Below are 21,303 nucleotides of genomic sequence, written 5' to 3' on the forward strand. Positions count from 1 at the left end.
TTGAGCTAGAAGTGATTGTAATGCATCCGCTAATAATGTCTGATTGAAAATTTTCTACTATAAAAATTGTGGAGTATGCTTTAAATCCATCCCGACCGTTTAATTTATCTATGAACGTAAAAGTAATATTAGGTATAAGTTTTAAAAACACAAATCTTATATAAATCTTTATAAAAAAATGGGCTTTATAAAAATATTAATTAATTTTTTATACTGTTCAAAAGTTATACATTTAAGACTCGTATATATTATTATTAAATATAAATATTTTTTAAGGATGAAGTAAATATTACTAATAAATAAAATAAAAGAAAATAATTTGTTTTTTGTTTTTAATTTTTCCTGGAGCCGAGACTCGAGAGAGCAAAGGAAGCTTCAAAACCCTTGAGCCTGCTTGGGGGTGTCCTATATAGCGACTTCACAACGATCCCCAAAACCCTTCCCTTCAGTACACCATCAGACACTGAATATGGCGTCGTCCCAGGGAAAAAAGCGAGTCTCTGCCACCAGCAACGACCAGTCCCTCATCTCGAGGGTTTCACGCAGCGTGTCCCAGTCCCCCATCCTCAACCAGACGAAGCGCGCCGCTTCCGACGCCGCCACCGTGTCCAAGAAGCTGATGCGCAGCACGGGCAGGGCCGCCTGGATCGCCGGCACCACGTTCTTGATCCTGGTGGTTCCACTCATCATCGAAATGGACCGCGAGCAGCAGCTCAACGACCTTGAACTCCAGCAGGCCAGCCTCCTCGGCACCACCAAGTGACTCAGCTCCTCTCCTCTCGCCTCAGGTCATCTCAGCTCAGCTCGGAGAGAGGATTTTGCTTGGGGTTTAAGGATTTTCCATCATAGATTGGTACATTAGAGCAATTGTTATTGGGTTTTTCTTAATAGCTTGGGATCTGTTTTGCAAATGGATGCCGTCATTAGGGTTCTTAATTGTCGCCTATTTTCTTCTATTGTCTTTTGGGCTTGTTTGATATATTTTTGAGACAATCTATGATATGCCGTTTGGTTGGTGAGAAAACTGAAAAAACAAAGTCTTTCCAAGTAGTTAGCTTCTTAATAAAGTAAATCTGCTTCTGATACCAAGTCCCAAATGAGGGACAAAACTCAAAGTCTCCCCAAGTTTCTTAATTTTGCGTTAAGAATTGTTTTGAAATAATGCCTCCATCGTTAACGTATGGTGTCAACTCGGTAAACGTGTTCATTGCAGTATGATGGAGACCATAAGAGTGCCCCCCCTTTTGAGGTCTTTTAATAACCATAGACTGTAAATTGAATTCATCGAAGTATTTGATTTGCAATTCAGGAGTTGTACTTGAAATTCTGTAAACGATTTCTTCTTTGTGGTGCTTTGTGATTGGAAGACATTGAAATTCTCTCTACGCTTTGGCTCATCTGCGAATTTGCGCGCATGCAAGTGTTGTACCCATAAAGAGTTCCATCTAAGTCAGTCTTCGTCTGTGCACCTTAGCTAGAAAAACATGCCAACAATCTGTTTAAATCTATTAAGAATTTTGCTTGATTGATTAGAGATACAAAAGTCGGAACTCTGAAAGGACCGAGTAATGCCTCTATGTTTTGCGGTATAGTGAGCTATCGTTCCTTCAGGTTCCATTATTTATTAAGGGCTATATTTCATTTTTGAATTGGCACGTTCATTTTGTTTAGGCATTCAACTTTATGGCTTAAGACGCTTTAGAAATATTTCGCTGTTTAGCCGAGACAATAGTCTGAAGCTTGGAGACGATCGTAGGTAGAGTTGGAATGAAGTCTTGGTCTGATTACCTTCCATTTTATGCTCATGGAAGATAAATACTGTAACCGGGTCCATTTTTTTTATTCGTGATCGTCTCTTGATAAAGCGTTTTTGCTGATTATCTGGGATCCAGTTCTCTCTTTAACAACTTCCACTGCCAGCTGAAAATGCCAAGAGTTCTTTCAGGTAGATTGATTTAGCACTGGTCTTTCACCGCAGGTTTTCTTAGCTTTTTGGTACCTCCCCCTGCTTATCAAGAAAAGCTTTTCTGCTTAACCCATGAACGAGAGGATTTATCATCCACCGTTAGAGCAGAAAAAGATCTTGGATCATAGAAATGAATGACTTCCTGAAGGGATACCTATGTTACAATTTGCAAAAGCATTTTAACAATAAAAGGAACTCATCAGACGCTACGTAAAAACAATCTTTATAAGCGAACGTCGAATGGTGACAATAAAAATGCTAGATGGCTCATCTCCTGCAAGTTACCAGATATCTCTGCATGAGCAACTACCATATAAAAATCTATGATACCTGTTTACATCCCTCACAACAATCTCCTTCTCCAAAATTCTACTAAAATACTTAAATGCCTCGTGACAATCCCTACAAATCCTCAAATTCTTCACAATCCTTAGTGCCTTACCGGGTGGTGCAGCTCCACTCACCACTCCAAAAGCCACTGCCAATTTCTCACTGTGATACCAAAGAGCTTCCCTTTTCTCCCTTTCCCCTACCTCATGAAACATCTCTTTCCAAACCGGCACGTACCCTAATTTCTCAATCCCTTCCATTAACTCTGCCAACTTCTCGTATATTTCCTCCGTCCTCTCATGCCTTCTATCCCCGGCCAAAAACACGTGTACTTTCCCTTGCACTTCTACCCAGCTCCTCCCACCTTCCTTCTTCACCCCCCTATCCTTCATCATCTTTCGCACTTCTGCCACCTTGTCCCACCTACCTGCAACTGATAACACATTGGCAGCAATCACATAAGCCGAGTCATCATGAGGGTTAAGTTCCAATAACCTTCTAGCCATGGTCCAAGCCATCTCGGCTGCACCGTGATATGCACAACTGGATAGCAGTGACCGCCACACTGCAGCATCCGGCACAAAAGGTATAGTCATTGCAAGCCTCTCAGCTTCTTGTAATCGACCAGCTCGTCCCAATGCACCCAACAAACACGTATAATGCTCTAGTCCCGGTTCCAAACCGTAATCCACTTTCATCCTGTTCATCCACTGCTCACTCTCAACAGCCAAACCTGCATTGCAAAACGATGTTAGGACTGCTAGAAAGCTATATTCATCCGGTACAAGCCCTCGAGCTTCCATTGAGTTGAAAAGATGGAGAGTCATGTTGTTATCTCCGTGCTGTGCATAGCCAGCCATCAATGCATTCCACCCCACGATATTCATCACCGGAAAATTCTCATCAAAAACCTCCCGAGCATCTGAAACAAAACCTGCTTTTCCATACCCATCAATCAGAGCACTACCCACAATCACGTTGGAATCTAACCCCGTAACAACCGCATGGGCATGGATTAACCTACACTGCTCCCATGCAGCAACCTCTGCAGCTGCACGAAGCGAGCCGGAGACACTATACATCGTGGACGCCACATCACAAGCTCTCATTTCGGCAAACATCGACAACGCATCGAAGGGCCGTGAATTCTGCGCAAGTCCCACGATAATCGCGGAATAACAAACCTCATCTCTGTGAGTGATTTCGTCGAGCACCTTACAAGCTTCATTGGGTAAGCGATATTTAGAGTAGAAATTAACGAGTGCGGACCCAGAAAAGGGCTCGCTAGAGACGGAGAGTTTTAGCGCGAGAGAGTGGAGGCCAAGGCCGAAAGAGAAGGAAGGGAGCGCAGTGCAGGTTTTGAAGAGAGAGGCAAAGGTGCGCTGGTTGGGGAAGGTGGGGTGGCGGAGCATAGAAACGAAGTGGTGGAGGGAGAGGATGGAGTTGGCGTGGGCGGAGATGAGGGCGGTCCATGAGACAACGTTGGGAGAAGGGATTTGGTGGAAGAGGCGGAGGGAGTAGGACAAGAGGTCGGATTTGGAGTAGAGAGTGATGAGGTTGTTGTAGACACAGCGGTCGGTGTTGGCGGCAACGATGGCTTGAGCGTGGACAACGCGTGGGTCGGTGGCGTTGCTTCGACTTCGGCTTGGGTGGGACTGTGACTCTAATATTAGGTGGTCGTTCATGTTATGTTGTTGACGTTGAATCTTGATAGAGGATGCCAGAGTTTTGGCGTGTCATATGCGCGCTCGTAAAAAGAAACTGATATGGAGGCAGGCGGAGTATCCTTTTCAACATTTTTTCTTTTAAAAAATTTATGAGGAGTAATGCTATTTTATTTATCAATTTCATTTTGTTAATTTTTTTAATTTTAATTTTGAATTATTTACAATTTTACTTATAAAATTTATTTTGTTATTTTTTTTAATTCAAATTTTTAATTTGTTAATTTTTTAATACATATCAATAACTCACTGGATAAATTTATTTTTCGTAAAATTTTCTTTTAACTACATTTAACATTTTCAAAACATTGTTGGTCTAAAATGCTCCACTGATCATTTATAGTGTGCTTGTTTTATCGTCTTCGGTGTCTTTGTTGGTTTAGCAAATGCTTGTGTATTTGGTTGATGATGTTTTTCTTTTCTTTTTTCAAGTTTTGGGCCGTCCCCACTTTCCCCAAACGTAAGTAAGTGCTGTGGGCTTTTTAGCACCTCGACCCAATTTTAACCCAGAATTAAATAAAAATAGGAAATAGGACCCACAGCCACTCTCAGCTTTGACTTTTGACCCATCATTCCTACATGCCTACCTCCATAACGTGTACAACAGCTGTTCAATTGCGTCTCCGCGTGGAATTTCTCGTCATCGTCATGTAGAAAGAGCATCATTCATCATAATCATAATCTTCGTATTAGAGTTTAAATATCATATCAAGATGCATGTCCGATATGTATCTCATGTGAGAGAGGGAAAACAAAGAGAGGCAAAGCCATTTTAATTACTTGTTCGGTGAATGCAGACGTGACCTCTCTTCTTTGGAAATCTCGTACTAATAATTGTTGCATGCCTTTCGCTGAACTCATCTCACCGATACTAAAATTTTAACATCCCATGCCCTAAGGACAAACTTTAAAATTCACTACAGGCCCCGTTTTAATTTAAAGATGAAATGAGATGAATTGAAATGAGTCAATCCAAACCGACTCTAAGTCAGATAGAGGGATATATGAAATGTATTCTATAATATTTTATCAAATATTAAACAAGATTTGATATACAATAAATATTATTACACAGTTTATAAATATAATAACTCCTAAGTTCCAACAAAAAAAAAAAAAAGCTCAAAAGTGACCTTACAGAGCTTAGTTTGGAGTGACACTCAAATTAAGGTGGTGCATGTAATGGAAAGCCAAAGTTAGTGAAAGTGACTGATTAATGACGATGATCTAAACCAAAATAGTCAGTGTCATTGTCAGCAGGAATTAAGAAATAGACAAAATGCGTGTGGGGGAGCGTGAGAGAGAGAGAGAGAAAGAGAGAGAGAGGTTGCAACTTTCAAAAAAGCATAAAGTTTGTGAAGAAAATAGAGAGAAGCATTAATCTAGAGGAAAGCGAAAAGAGACAAACACCCCCACATGGCTTTGGAGGGATCCTGCAAACACAGACCGAATCCCCATTAATTATAAGTCCACTGAAAATTGTTTTCTTCATCCAACACAAAATCACAGACATTCATTCTCACAACTTTCACTTCTTTTGTGAAAATTTCTTCTTGCTTTTCTTTCATTCATGCCTTAAAATCTTACTTCCCAATCGCTTCTAAACAACTTTTTACCAAACTGTAAGAACATGATGAATGTCAAGCAGCCCTCCTCAAACACACACACACTCTCTCAGTCTCTCTCTCGGCACTTATCTTGGCCACAAAATCCCATATCGTTTAACCAAAAAAACAAAAAATAATATTGTAGAAAGAATCTACCTCAAAAGTACTTTGCCTCTTTGCAAAAAACCATCACCTATCAAAAATCTGCACAAAATAACACATTCCAGCCATATCAACCTTAGGACCAGGAAAAGCAGAACAAAAAAAAAAAAGGTAGATCTACCTCATGTTCCACATATGTACGTACCATCATGTTTCTTCATCAAACTTCTAGCAAACAGTAGGCAAATTAGTAGAAACCCCACTCCTGCTGCCCCTCCTAATATTATAGCCACTGTCTTTCCTGTATTTCCTCCTGTCCCGACATTGATTAAAACACATCTCACGTTATTATACACCAGTAAAACAATCCTTAAACGGTAGAAAACCGCTAATCTGACTCAGCACTAAAAGCTAAAAAGCCAGATGCACTCATAAATTTATGCACAGTCGGAGAGATCTATACTAATTTAATCATTCTAACTTTAAACTTTAAAGTCGGGGTTGAGCAGAAACTACATACCTGAAGAAGATGATGACGAGGAAGAAGAAGAAGAAGAGGATGAAGATGATCTCCTGGGAACCCCATTAGGATAGTAACTATAGCTAATAAAGCATTTATGCAGATAAACTTGGCCTGAAATGGAGCTCCCACATTCAACCTGAGCTCTCTGCACAGCGGTCTTCACACACTCCCCACAATCTGTGTCCCCCAAATCCCCCTCACACTGGGCCAGCAAATAAACGGCTTCATAGTTCGTGGTGTAGAACCCGTGGCCGCTAACCACGCCGGTTTCCAACACCTGTAACGCAGCGTCCCTCCTTTCCTCGAACCCACTTCCGGCCACGTTTGTGGTTCCACAGGTCTTGTAGAGCAACTCCATGCCTGAAACCTGAGTAAACCCCGCAACCTCATAGAGTACGTAACAGCCATATAGCTGGACTCTGGCGGCTATGGCTTTGCCACACAGACTGTCAGCCATTTGAGGAAGTTTGCTCACACAGTTGTAGCAGTCAGTATTGCTAAGGTCGCCTCTGCATTGGAAGAGACCGGAGATGGTGGTTTGGCCACTGCCAGAGGTCGTCTTGAAGAACCTGGCCTTTGTAGACTGCGAAACCAGAGAGCCAAAAAGGGCTGAGAGAGCCTGGGAGTAAACCCCTGTCGGATCTGAAAAGGCCTGCTTTGCACAGCCCTTGTAGACCAAGGCTGTGTAGTCAGAAGCAGATTCAACAAGTGGGATGAGCTCAAGATTGGTAAAGAAAATCAGAGAGAAGAGGAAAAAGGAGAAGGGTTTTGTAGGGAAACCCATTTGGGGTCGTGTTGATGGATCAAATCATGGCATGTTTTCGGGAAGCTTTGGTTAAAACTGAGAGATAAAGATCGTCTCCTTGGGTTGATTTCTGCTACTTCTTGCTGAAAAGTTTTTGGATTTCGGTATTGTTGATGCGGTGCTTGGGATTTACTTTCCCTTTGGGCATCCCTATCTCTTTAGATGAGCAGAAAGAGAGGGCGCGGGATGTGGATTTTCCTATTCTCCAGAGTACAGCGTACAATTGATGGGCATACATGTATACAATAATAATAAAAAACTTTTTTGGAACAGTGAACTCTTTTTTTTTTTATGCATTTAGTAACGTAATATTTCTTAAATAATTAAAGAGAATGAGAACAAAATGGTTTGAATATGTATGCTAATGGTTACATTTACGAGAGATATTCTCAATGCATGGAAGGAGGAAGGCGAGGAGGGTATGAACTGTGAAGGGAAAGGAATCTGACTTTGTGGGAAGAAAGTGCGTGAAGTTTGACTGAAGTACAAAATACTTGAGCTATGATCTGAAATTATTGTTTTTTTTTTAATCAATTGGGTAAATGAAGCTTGAATCTCAATTTAAAAGTTATAAATTTTGTAAAAGCTTTATGCATAAGGCATTGGGAATTTGGGAGGAGTCCAGAAAGAGGTGAGGCTATTATTGTTTGGAAATACTTATCTTTTCGGATCATTTCATTCTCAAATATAATTTAAATATAAATATTTTTAAATTAATCATTATAATTTTTTAAAATTAATTATTACAATTTTTTAAAATTTTTAAATAAAAAAATAATATAAATTTTTTATAAAACTATATTATAACATTATTTTAATTTTATAATATTTTAATTTAAAAAATATTTAATTTAAATTATCTTATTATTATTTATAAATTATCTTATTATTATTTATAAATTATCTTATTATTATTTATAAAAATTTTATTACATCTGTGCGTTCAAGCATCTGCACAAGAATTTATGAGAAGGGCAAAAACCTCACGACAAGTACATGATTTATACATATCTGGCACACTTCACTTGGGTATGATAGTCGTTAAAGCAAGCTAGGTGAGGTAGATCTATTATTTCTAGATCTTTACTGATTCACTTCCGGCAAAGTTCAATATTTCAACTTCGACTTAGGCCATAAGAAAGGTTCAAATTTGAATAGAGAATAATTTCATTTCAAAAATTATATTCATCATTTTCAGATTATATACACTATACATAATTTTTTTAATTTTTTAATTTTTTTTCTTTTATCAAATACATAATGTTTAGATAATAAATAAAAAAACTCAATTAGTTTAAAAATAATAAAATAAAATAAATATAATATATAGTATCTGTAGATGATAAATAATAAAACTTATTTACTTATTTTTCTAAGGTGCATTCAAAATTATCAATATATTTTAATGGGTGTCAAAAGTGACATAATATAATCATGTCGGTCGAAATGAACACAACCAAACATTTTAGGCTGCAAAATGTAATTTTTATTAATTTAAATGATACATTACGTAATTAAACTAAAGAGTACAAAATGTAATAAGCTTATTTTGTCGGTTGTCCTTTCAATGGGTAAAGAAGGCATTCTGGAATGGCCAGTACTGGACAACAAAAACCAGTTAATTTCTTTGTTTTACTATATATGATCTGTCGTTTTATGTCAATGGTAGTAGTAATTATATATAAAGCCTTTCTATTCTAACAGTGAGATTCTTCCAGCTTTCTTTTTTTGTATTTTGTTCTGTTTTTATCGCCCTCTTGTCATCCTTCTCAGTTTTGGGACATTGAAATTAATGGATTGGAAGAATAAGGACTCGTTTGTTTTCAGAGATGAGATGAGATGAGATGAGTTGAGATTAAAGTTAAAAAGTTGAATAAAATATTATTAGAATATATTTTTTAATATTATTATTGTTTTGGGATTTGAAAAAGTTGAATTGTTTATTTTATTTTATGTGGGGATTTGAGAAAGTTGTAATGATGAGGTGAGATGAGATGAGATGAGATGAGATGTTTTTGGAAAACAAACAAGGCCAATCAAGAAAATAACTGGCATATATCGGATATCATTCTGTTTGGCATTGTTTTTTTTTTAAATCTATTCATTATTTATTTTTTCATCATTTTGTGATGTGTCATAATAGATTGATAAATAAAATATAATAAATAATTTTTAATCATCTAATATCACATCATATAATGATGTAAGGATGATGAAAATTAAAATAATAAATAATATTTTTTTTCTTTGTTTGTTTCAAACATTCCGCGTGGCTGACTATTATTGAATAAAAAGCCAGATCTTGCTTAACATCATTGGATATGCATCAAGTTGGTGGTATCTTAATCCCAATGGATTCCAAGAGATGTAAAATATTGTTTGTATATACACGACCAAACCTTAGTATGATTTCCTTTTTTATTTTTTATTTTTATTTTTTATAAAGAGAAATGCTAGGTAGACCATAGAGGATTTGCACAGATTGGTGTATTCTTTATTTTTATTTTTTTTCCCGGTAAACTATCGGTCTCCGTAGAAGTAACTTTTTATAAATAATTATTATTATAAAAAGAATATTATCAAACCGACATCTAAAGCATACATACTAAAATTTTTATATGATATGTTATGAATTCATTAGGTAGAACTTATTTTTGAAAACTATTTTACATGGAAATGGTGCTTAGGAGCTTATAAACCATCAACCAATCACATACTTAGTCGATGTAGGATCGTAACAACCACCACGCTCCGCAGCCAACGTCCACAACGATCCCGGCGCTCACACGGACTGACTGTGCGCTAGGTCTTTTCCTATCTCCGAACGAATACTGTCATGCCGGCATCACCCCCGTGTCGCACGATTGCAACCGTCGCAACATGACCTTAGACGTGGAGTGGCTCTGATACCATTTGTTATGAATCCATTAGGTAGAACTTACCTAAGGAAAGAGTGCCTAGGGACTTATAAACTATCAACAAATCTCATACTTAATCGATATGGAATCGTAACATGATATAATTTAATTTAAAAAATAAATTTTGTAATTTAAATTTTATAATCAAAATTTTATTATTTAATTAATATTAATAATATTAACTCGAAAATAGAATAACTCTATTTTATCATTTTAAGTCCTAGTATTTGGATAAAATCTCAAGCTAATTCATCAAAGAAAGTGCCTGACTTTGGAGTTGGTAGGCAAGTATCAGACGTGCGAAGAGGAAGATGATTGGAAACTTTTCTTCTTAGGGAGTGTTTAGTGCAAGTCTTGATAAATATTTCTTTAAGAGAAAATAAAAAGAAAAAAAGAAATGAAAAGATCATAGAATAGAAAGAGAGGACTACGTGAGCATTAAGTAAGTAATAATTCGTTACAAAAGGACGATAAAAAAAACTGAAGAAACCATGGATTCACCATACAAGTCAGTGCCACTTTTCTCACACTCCTTTTCCTCTTGAATACAGATGATGAACTCAGACTTTAATGTACCTTTCGATATGCATATTTTTTTTGTTTTATTTTTATTTAATTTTCTATTAAAAATAAATAAAAATCGAACATATAATTCAATAGTTAATAAAGCTGGTTATAACTTATGCCGTCGCATCAGCAACGAAAACCACCATTTTCTGTGTCCAATATCCAAACAATTGTGGATTGTTAGAACAAATAGAGGGTCCATTGAAATGAGAGAAAGGATACAATATTTTTTTTTCCATATAGTTGGTAGAGGTTTTTGTATTGTTTTTAGAAAAATATTTTAGTTACAAAAAAAATTACAGAAAGGTAAATACGTAAAGTGAAGTGTCTTGATGTGATACGTCAAATTATAAAATTATTTTTATCGTAAAGTAAATCTAATAGATTATAAAGTCACGTTAGTTTGTGAATTTACTTTTATATAATATTTTTGTATCAATTAAAAGAAGATATATTTATAAAGAAAAATTATATTCATTATTCTTACATTATACACTACATATCATATATAATTTTTTTTTCTTTATTAAATATATAATATATAAATGATGAGCAGCAAATCTCATCTATCTATAAAAAAGCAGAATCAACGACCAAGAAAGCCAGAAGGCCTACATAAGCGGTGAAGGGACAAGTTCTTCCTATGTATGTTTGAGGTTTCATTGGTAAAAGCATTTTGTACCAACTGATCATTTACACCAATCACAAGCATGCATGAGACATTCTATGGGCTCCAGAAACTGCCAAAGGGTGATTCTCAAGTTGTTTTTCCTAATTCCTTAGTTTTCTCTCATGTGAGGGCGAGAAGGAAGGAGTGAATCTCTTCAATAATCTACTAAAAACAATAACAAACCAAAGTATACACCACTCTAGTTGGCTATAGTTTTCAATTAGGGGTGTAAGTTTTTAAGAAAAATCGATTGGACTGAATGGTTTGGTCTGGACCCGACTGATAGTCTTAGGTCTCTTTTGTTTTCACAACTCTTCTCAATTAATTTAATCTAATTATTACAATTTTTTCAAATTCTCACACAAAATAAAATAAATAATTTAATTTTTTCAAATCTAAAAAAAAAATAATATTAAAAATATATATTATAACAATATTTTATTTAACTTTTAACTTTTATCTCATCTCATATTTTATTGGTCTGAGGTGTGATTGTTTTAGACCGGATTGGATCGACACCTACCAAATGTATATATATTTAAATATTCTTTATATATAATATATATTATTTTATATAGTAATTATATAAATTAATTATATAATTTTCATCAAAAGGATCACCATTGACTATATAAAATGAAATTATTTAATATTCATTAACCATATATAAAATGTTAAAAAGATCATTTAATTTTAATTTTACTAATTTAATTTTTTTTTTGTATTAATATTTTTGTCAAAAAAAAAAGAAATAAGAGGAAAAAAAATGTTCATGAACTGACTGGACTGATAGCTAATGGTCTAGTCTGGCAAAAATGATAGATCGAAATTTTTGGTCTAGGACCTCCCCCAGACCGAGTACACCCCTATTTTCAATCTTAATATCTCAATGCTACTTTTAAGATTGGTGACTCGACACATCATTTATTGTGATACCTATAATAGTTATAAGAAAGTTAAAAAAAAAAAATCAATTTTATCAATCATGAAACTCACTTGAATCTTATGTTTGATATGCAAAAGATCATGTTGTCAAATAAGATTTTTATTTTTCAGGGTTATATACACAATCAAGTTTTTAACTTTTATAATTCGAAGCTTGACATATCGAACACTGATGCCATATATCAAATTTATCCTTAGATTTTAAGGCCTCATTTAGATAGTGAGATGAGATAAAATAATTTGTAAGTAGTAATGAAATAGTTTGTGAATAGTAGGGGTGTCAAATCGTGTTAATGGGTCGTGTTCGTGTTGTGTCAAGTCATATATATTATACTATATGGATTAACCCAAACACAACCTGTCAAAATCTCAAACCATAACACGACTAATTAACATAACAGGTAGACAAGACACGACCCATTTTGACCCGTTAGTGAATACTACAAAATAGGTTAACACGACACAACCCGACCCGTTTCAACCCGTTTAGGTAAATGGGTTAAACAAACCCGAAATTAACCCATTTGACCTGATTAAATTTAACATAATTTTATCTAAATGTTAAAATCACAATATCTATAAAAATATAAAACTAACTACAAGTTTAAAATTACAATCCAAACAATAAAAATGTCTAAATTAAAATTTCAAACAGTATCAAATATGATAAACACACAAATATGACAAACACACATTGTAATAATATTAATATTTAATATTACAATCTCAAATATGATAAACACACAAATTTAAACAAATTTAGAATTTGAAGAAGGAAGTGTAACGCACTCCTTGCTCTTGTTGTTCTCCAACTCCATTACATCTTCAGTTAACTCGTCCACTTTTGTTTCTTGTGGTCCTATTAAAAAAATGGCATCAATAAAGTTTTATGTCAAATAAAATTATTTGTATTAAAAAATTACAGTCAATTATTTAATAAAATAAAAATAATGTTACATTGCTCGTCATATAACCAACCTCTTGTGCAAACTAATGCTTAAACAGTATCTGCTTTCAGTGCATTCCTAAACTACTCAATGATACGCCCACCAATACTAAAAATAGATTCAGATGCAACTGTAGAAACTAGAATACTCAAAATGTCACGAGCCATACAAACAAGATCAGGATAATGAAATCCATTTCTTTTTCAAAGGAAAGTATATCAAGGTTTGCATTTCTATCTGCCCTAGGTTTATCCAAGTAAAGCTTCAATTGAGTTTTTTGTATATAGGCAGCAAGATCATCATTTTCAAATGAATCAAATTCCTATACACAAAAAAAAAAAAAAAATTCAAGCTAATATGTGATATGAAACAACAATATATTATAAATCATTAAACAAAAAATATTATTAGAGTTTACCTCCAATACTTGTCTATTCAATCTACTAAAAAGATAACGGCTTACTTTTCGCTCTGCTAACATATCTTTCTAAAGTCGTTGTAGAACTTGTGGGAACACTAGAATTATTATATCCCATGGAAAGAGATGCCAATTTGGTACGAACATTCAAATACTCTAGGGAACCATTTCCATAGAGCTTCGTATAAGAAAAATCAATAAAATGAAACTTGTATTGAGGATCCAATATAACTGTTATAATCAACAACTATAAGGACAACTACAAATCATGCACAAAATCTGCATTAGGAATTGTAACTAATTATACTCATTTAATTCTTTTTTGATTTGCTTGATTTGTATAGTACATAGTTTGCTATACGTTAGATTAAATTTAGGAACAATTTTTTATTTCAAAATCTGTATATATATGTCTTCATCATCTAATGAAAGTGTGTGAATCATTTTTCCAAACTGTATATAAGTCTATATGGTATCAGTTTAAAAGCTCCAAACACTCTAACGAGTATCTTTTTGGCTTTTCCTTTTTTTCTCTACTACTGCCATGACCAACTCATCCTCTAAAAGTGTTCTCATAGCTACCAATGCTACTCAGCAAATCACTGTACGACTCACACCAACAAACTTTCCTTTATGGCATGCTCAATTTGAGTCCTTTCTTCTCGATTATAACCTCTATGGTTATGTCGATGGAACTCATACTTGCCCACTTCAACCGACGTCAAATGATACAACTGCTACTATAGCTTATCAAATTTGGTTCCGTTAGGATAAACTTATCCTAAGTGCAATCCTAACTTATGTTTCCCTAGCTGTGATACCACTCATAGCCAGCTCAAAGACGTCTCATCAAGCCTGGACCAAACTCACCAAATTCTTTGCCAGTCGATCCAGGACTCGAGTAATGCAGCTCAAAGAGGATCTCACCCTCATGTAGTGTGGCACTCGTACTATAACAGAGTATCTTCACTCAATTAAAAGTATTGCTGATGATCTTGCTCTCATTGATGCACCTTTATCGTAATATGTTCTACATGGGTTAGGTTCTAAATATCGTGATATTGTTGCCCCTATTCAAGCCCCGAGAAACCTCCCTCTCATTACATGATCTGTTACTTGGTCATGAGGCCTATCTCAAAACAATTGAGTCAACTACACAATCGTTGGTACTCACTGCCAACAATACTCAACGTTGAGACTACCGTCCTTCAAAGCCTCAATACTCAGCAAATCAGCAATCATGAAAGGCTGAATCTAGATCCAAACCTCAACAGTTCAAACAATACAAATACCCACCAAAGTGCCAGTATTGTGATCAACAAGGTCATATTGTAAAGTATTGCCCAAAATTGAAGTCATCCGAAGCAACTGTGAATTGCACCACTGCTGCTCCTAGTTTAGATAAATGTTGGCTCCTTGATTCAACAGCTTCTCACAACATCACATCTCAGGTTTCAAATCTACATTTTCATTCTGAATATGATGGTACTTATGAGGTTATTATTGGAGATGGATCAGGTTTGCCCATCACTCACTCTGGCTCTCTCACTCTATCCTTTCCAAAACGACAATTTCAAGTTCAAGATACCCTTTGTGTTCCTCATATTAATAAAAACTTGGTATTTGTTCATCACTTCACAAAGCACAACAATGTTTTATTAGAATTTTATCCAAATTATTTTCTTGTGAAGGATCGAAGAACGAGGGAGATACTTCTTCGAAGCCCGTGTGAAAATGGAGTTTATCATATTTCTTCATCACCTGCTGCTACACCAATTGCTCTTATTCATGAAAGAACAACAACAGCCGGTTGGCATTAGCGCCTTGGTCATCCATATTCAAAAGTTGTCAACTGCATCATTAGTTGTTTTTCTCTTTCGACTAGTTCTTGTGATTCTAGTTCTACTCACTGTCACTCGTGTGTCATCAATAAAGTTCATCAGTTGCCTTTTCACAAGCATGGTTTAACTAGCAAAGCTCCTTTTGATTTAATTTATATGGATGTAAGGGGACCTTCTCCCACAACCAGTCTTAATGGCCATCGCTTTTATGTTATCTTTGTTGATCATTTTACAAAATATGTTTGAATCTTTCCCTTGCATAAAAAATCAAATGTCAAACTCATATTTCCTCATTTTTATAAAATTATTGAAACACTGGTTTACACAAAAATTAAAGGGGTATACTCAGATAATGGAGGGGAATTTATTGCCCTTCGACCATTCTTTACTGAGCATAGTATTAGCCATTACACTATTGCTCCACATACACCCCAACAAAATGGAGTTTTTGAGTGTTGTCATAGACACATTGTGGAGACAGAACAAACTCTTCTTAGTTATGCTATTGGTCCACCAGAGTATTGGGCATATGCATTTGCAACATCCACATATTTGATAAATAGACTTCCTTCACCTGTTCTCCAACATAAATCACCACTTGAAGTTTTATTCAATCAAAAGCCTCGGTATGAGAAACTTAGATCATTTGGATGCCTATGTTTTCCTTAGATGAAGCCTTACAACACCAACAAGTTTCAACATAAATCTATACCATGTCTTTTTGTTGGTTACTCAAATAGTCAAAGTGCTTATCTGTGTCTTCATCTCCCCACTCAGTGTCTCTATACCTCTAGGCATGTCATTTTTTATGAGTCTGCTTATCCTTTCAAACAATAGCCCCCAACTCACTCTCCTGACTCATCAATCTCAAAAAATACCTTCCATTTTGAACCAATTTTGCAAATTGCGTCATATGAAGTCACAACCCTTCTTCATCATGGGACATGAGAATTGGTTCCCTGCTCTAGATCAAAACTTGGTTGGGTGCAAATTTGTATTTTGAAAGAAAAGAAATCCTGATAGCACAATAAGTCAGTATAAAGCTCGACTCGTTGCCAAAGGTTTTCATCAAAGGCTAAGCATTGACTACTCTCAAACATTCAGCCCAGTGGTGAAACTAGTAACAATTAGGCTCATTTTAACCATTGTTGTCATGCATGGGTGGTCACTACATTAGCTGGATATTAATAATACATTCCTGCATGGTACACTTGAAGAGTTTTTATGAATCAACTTTTGGGATTCGAGGATTCATCTAAACCCAAACATGTTTGCAAGTTGAAAAATAGCATATATTGTTTGAAGCAAGCACCATGGCAGTGGTACAAAGCTCTTAGAGATGCACTACTCTGCGTTGGTTTCATACACTCAGCAATTGACAATTCTTTGTTACAAATACATTCGGGAAGTTTTATCAAGAACCTCCATGGACAGTGCTAAAGAAGTACTAACTCCAATATTAACTACAACTAAGCTCACAACTACAAGTGATTCCGTGAATGTTGATGGGGTTGAGTATAGAGAAACAATTGGTGCACTTCAATATCTGGGACTCACACATCCAGACATTGCCTTTGTTGTTAATAGACTAGCTCAGTTCATGCAAGAATACCATTGGGCTGCAGCAAAGAGGCTTCTCAGGTATCTCAAGCAAACAATGTTCCATGGTCTTCTCTTACAAAAAAAAAGCTCAATTTGAACTAAAGACATATAGTGATGCGGACTGGGCATCAAACATAGACACTCGAGTTTCAACCACTGCCTTCATAACATTTATTGGTCCAAATCCAATTTCATGGTCAGCAAGAAAACAAAAGGCAATCTCCAGATCATCAACAGAAGCTGAGTTTCGAATACTTTCAATTGCTACCACCGAAACAATGTGGCTTAAATCACTAATTCAAGAACTTGGTCTTAAACTTCTGCAAGCACCTCAAATGTTTTGTGACAATATTGGAGTCAATCATTTCAGTTTGAACCCAGTTCAACATACATGAATGAAACACATTGAAATCGATCTTCTCTTTGTTCGAGATTTCATCAAGAAATGAACAATTCATGTACATCACATCATATTATGGATCAACTAGCTGACCTCCTCACAAAACCACTATCCCGTCAACGATTTCAAATCTTAATATCCAAGATTGGTGTTGCAGACGGCACATCCATCTTGAGGGGGCATATAATGACAACTACAAATCATGCACAAAATCTGCATTAGGAATTGTAACTGATACTCATTTAATTCTTTTTGATTTGCTTGATTTGTACAACACATAGTTTGCTATATGTTAGCTTAAGTTTAGGAACAGTTTTTGGTTTCAAAATCTATATAAATATGTCTTCATCATCTAATGAAAGTGTGTGAATCATTTTCTCCAAACTTTGTATAAATCTCTATAACAACACATTGAACTCAGGCTAATATTTCTCAAACTTAGCAAGCATTTAACAAGACATTTTCTTCATGTAGTCATCTTCTCTCTCAAAGTGCTCCTTTAATGTCAAATAAATTATAAACACTGCTGGAAAATACAAATTGCCTGTAGGGTATTGGTTTCAGAAAAGTCACAAATGATATCATAAAAAATTGCCAAGAAAGTGTTAATCTTCTCCACTTTTTCCCACTCAAATGTTGATAGACAAAACTTAAAATTAGAATCAACAACTCCAAAATGACAAAAAACACGACGATAGAAAAGAGAACTCTCAAATATAAGAAAAGTAGAATTCCATCTAGTGGAGATATCCTATTTCAATCATTTCTTACTATCCAAAGACATTTGATTTGTTTGAATCTAAAAAATTTTCTTTCATTATTTGTGATCTTTTGACAGCTTTCTTAATGTTCAATTAAGTTTTTAACAACTCTACTGAAACGTCATTAAAAGAAGCACCGTCTAAAGTCAATGTAAAAATCTTACGTCGTGTTCTCGTAACAAATTATTTAACTTTTCAAACAAAGATATGTCATTATGTGGTGGTGGCATAAAAGAAAAATTCAAAATCATTTTATGTAAAACTCATTTATTATCCAGAAAATGTGTTGTAATGCACATATAACCATCAGTGGTTATGCATTTAATCCTTTTTTTTCTCGATGATACACCTTAACCGAATCAGCCTTAGCAGTATTTCTAGAAATAATTGGAACATCTGGACGCAAATATTGTAATAAAGATCTCACCTATAAATATTTAATAAACCAAAAAGACAGTTCATGCTTCACAATTGCGCCTACCAAGATTTCTCTAAATTATTCAGAATCAAATTTGGAAGTGCTTACCAAAACAGATCTACTATTTTGTACAAACGTCAACTAACCAATATCTCTTACACTTCTTTTAGGGCATGTGTCAATGTGATGCTTCAAATTTCCGGTTCCATATTTGCTTGCTGCCATGTAAAAAGCTCCACACATCTTGCACTTGGCTCGAGCCTTATCATCACCTTTGCCAGAATTAGGAACCATCTCAAAAAAACTCCACATGTTTGACTGTTTCTTTCATTTTGCTTTAGCTTCATCATTAGGAAAACTTTCCGAGTTCAGCACATCCAAGTCAATCAAATCGTCATTTTCGCCTTATGCCTCACTCATTTGACATTTTAAAAAAGTCGAACATGAAAATCAGCAACTATTTAAGTATTTAACCATAATTTAAAAGATTGAAATGAAGAAATGTAATTTCTGCGCAATTCAAGATTTATGCACAACAATTACACTATAATTATAAATCTTATCATGGGATGCTAATAAGGTGGCACATATAGTAAAGAACATTGTTTTTCTTTTCCTTTATTGTTTTGTTGGTAACCAATAGACTGTCAAAAGGGAAAACAAGCAGAAAAATAAAAATGAAAGGAAAGTGGAAGTGGAAGTAAATACACGATTAGAAGGTAGAGATTGTAACTGAAGTACGTAAGATGACTCAACTTAAACTTGTATTAATATGAACTAATAACAATAAGTTGGGAGTGCCTCCTGCACACTATTCGTTATTCATTTTCTTCAATAAAGTAGTTATTACTTACAAAATAAAATCAATAAAAAGACTTACTATTTGCATCTTATGGACATGTTAAGAATTGATTTGAATATTAGAGAGAGAGAGACACACACACACACACACAAAATGATGGATGCATATAGTAGAGAAAAGCTTCAACAGTTTACTTTGTTTTTAGCACTAAAAAACTCATTTTATGCTCGTCATATTATGTATAAATGGGAAAAGCTTATGAAAAACTTAGATGGAAACTAAAAATTAAAAAAGAAATTTATTTTGCACAGAAAAGAGTTGTATCCTTCCACAACTAATACCAAATAAAAATTATCACCACTTTTCTTTCATTAGATAACAAAGATGATCATTCTATTGTAAGTATGATCAATATATGACATGAAAATTATTGATCATGAAAATTAAGGAAAGATATCAGCAAAATAGGAAATAAATCAAATGGTCTGCAAAGCAGCTTGAAGAGTAGCAATAATTTTGATAGTTTTAGTACTTGTGTCTTGCTGGAGACCAAATCTTGATCCACCGCTTTTTAAAATCTTCTTGAGAATAATTACTACAAGCAGATGCTACGTTAATTTTTACTCGTGTCCTTCATTATCAATTGGGTTGTTAAACAGTTGTGTTTATATAATTATTGATCTTTGGTATTGTTTTTCCCTCAATTATCTGTAATAGCATTGTGCTAATTTTGAATGATTCTGAGTATACTATATGGAAGTTGTTTTGAACCCTATTTCTAACGAAAAATTTTGCTCATAATCTTCAAATCACACACCATACATAATTTTTTTATTTTTTTCTCTTACCAAATATGTGGTGTATGGATGATGAGTAGAATAAATTAATTAGTTTAGGAAGAATAAAACTAAAAGAGATTTTAAAAAAATTAAAATAAGTGTGATGTGTAGTGTGTAAGGATGATGAGTAACAAAACTCATTTCTAGCATACATATTCGGTTGTTGAGTTTAACATTTTGTTATATCCACAACAAGCAAAGCCTTCAAGAATTACAAAAATAAAATGAATATAAATTTAGAAATATGATGAGTGTAGTTAGTATAGAACAAATTCCAATATAAAAACAATTTTTACTACTAATCAAGCCAATTTCAGATCAAAACAACGAGAAAGAATCAGAGATCGAGTGCTAGGGTTTAGTGTTACCCTATTGTTGGAGATTTGGAGAGAATAAGTGAAGTAGGAGCTGCTACCAACTAGAGAAGAGCAGCTCTGAAGCAGGAAAGAGCCGTGCAGGAACCAAACAAATTATAAATCTTAAAAAAAATAATTAAAGAGATGAGAAGAATGAACATGTAGTAAGTGGTTGATCTGTGACCCTTGAGTTGTGAGGCAGGATTGAGGAGAAAAGAAGAAGTGAGACTTGGGAGATGGCCAGGGACGCTGTGACACAGCTGAGCGACTAACAGCTGAACGGTGAGGCTTCGACTCGTGAGGGAGGTGGCTCAGGTGGCAATGTGGGTTAGAGTTTTTTCAAAACAGGGTTAAGAGTAAGAAGATGAATGTGAGAATCTGAGATTGTAAATTTTGAGGATCCGAGAGAGTGTGAGACTGTGAGTGTGGTGGGACTAAAGGTCTTTTAGTTTTTAGGTATAAGGGTAAAAATGTAATTTTAACTTTCTTAACAAGTCATAACGGATTGACTCGTTAGTAACCTATTAAGTAATCATGTCTTAACGGGTTAATCCATTTGATCTGAACCAGTTAAAACTAAATCCAAACCCGCTATTATAGTGTCGTGTTTGTGTTGGGTTAACGGGTCGTGTCATATAATGCCACCCCTAATGAATACTAGTGAATGATTTGAATTAATATATTTTTATGAGATTTTGAAAAATGAGAAAGAAAAAATTGAATAAAAATATTATAAAGTTAAAATATTATTATAATATAATT

At 34.8% G+C, this 21,303-nt stretch overlaps 3 protein-coding genes across 4 annotated transcripts; 1 reads left to right on the forward strand and 2 right to left on the reverse strand.

Moving 5' to 3' along the window:
- Positions 1-354: 354 nt before the first annotated feature.
- On the forward strand, positions 355-1,109 carry LOC108990550 (mitochondrial import receptor subunit TOM9-2-like). Its single transcript, XM_018964547.2, has one exon. It carries the CDS (start codon positions 470-472, stop codon positions 761-763), a length of 294 nt encoding a protein of 97 aa, XP_018820092.1. The 5' UTR covers positions 355-469; the 3' UTR covers positions 764-1,109.
- A 980-nt stretch (positions 1,110-2,089) lies between these two features.
- LOC108990566 (putative pentatricopeptide repeat-containing protein At5g52630) lies at positions 2,090-4,066 on the reverse strand. The gene has a single exon (XM_018964566.2). The coding sequence runs from the start codon at positions 3,979-3,981 to the stop codon at positions 2,248-2,250; it is 1,734 nt and encodes a 577-aa protein (XP_018820111.1). The 5' UTR covers positions 3,982-4,066; the 3' UTR covers positions 2,090-2,247.
- A 1,095-nt stretch (positions 4,067-5,161) lies between these two features.
- On the reverse strand, positions 5,162-7,511 carry LOC108990565 (plasmodesmata-located protein 2). Of its 2 annotated transcripts, XM_018964565.2 has the most exons (4): positions 6,250-7,511; positions 5,935-6,042; positions 5,784-5,831; positions 5,162-5,453 (listed from the first exon to the last, which is right to left on the reverse strand). In XM_018964565.2, the coding sequence occupies exons 1-3, from the start codon at positions 7,034-7,036 to the stop codon at positions 5,824-5,826; spliced, it is 903 nt and encodes a 300-aa protein (XP_018820110.1). In that variant the 5' UTR covers positions 7,037-7,511; the 3' UTR covers positions 5,162-5,453; positions 5,784-5,823. The 2 variants fall into 2 exon arrangements, with proteins under 2 accessions (XP_018820110.1, XP_018820108.1); XM_018964563.2 differs by having other exon boundaries at positions 5,419-5,831; positions 6,250-7,283.
- Between the last annotated feature and the right edge of the window lie 13,792 nt (positions 7,512-21,303).

Source organism: Juglans regia, chromosome 7 (genome assembly GCF_001411555.2).
Source record: "Juglans regia cultivar Chandler chromosome 7, Walnut 2.0, whole genome shotgun sequence".
Taxonomy (NCBI): domain Eukaryota; kingdom Viridiplantae; phylum Streptophyta; class Magnoliopsida; order Fagales; family Juglandaceae; genus Juglans; species Juglans regia.

Excerpts from the sequence above, each read along its gene's own strand:
- LOC108990565 (XM_018964565.2), bottom strand. The coding sequence starts at position 7,036 with ATGGGTTTCCCTACAAAACCCTTCTCCTTTTTCCTCTTCTCTCTGATT. Across the intron at positions 6,043-6,249 it reads CTCGTCATCATCTTCTTCAG|GAGGAAATACAGGAAAGACA; the intron begins GTATGTAGTTTC and ends ATGTCGGGACAG.
- LOC108990566 (XM_018964566.2), bottom strand. The coding sequence starts at position 3,981 with ATGAACGACCACCTAATATTAGAGTCACAGTCCCACCCAAGCCGAAGT.
- LOC108990550 (XM_018964547.2), top strand. The coding sequence starts at position 470 with ATGGCGTCGTCCCAGGGAAAAAAGCGAGTCTCTGCCACCAGCAACGAC.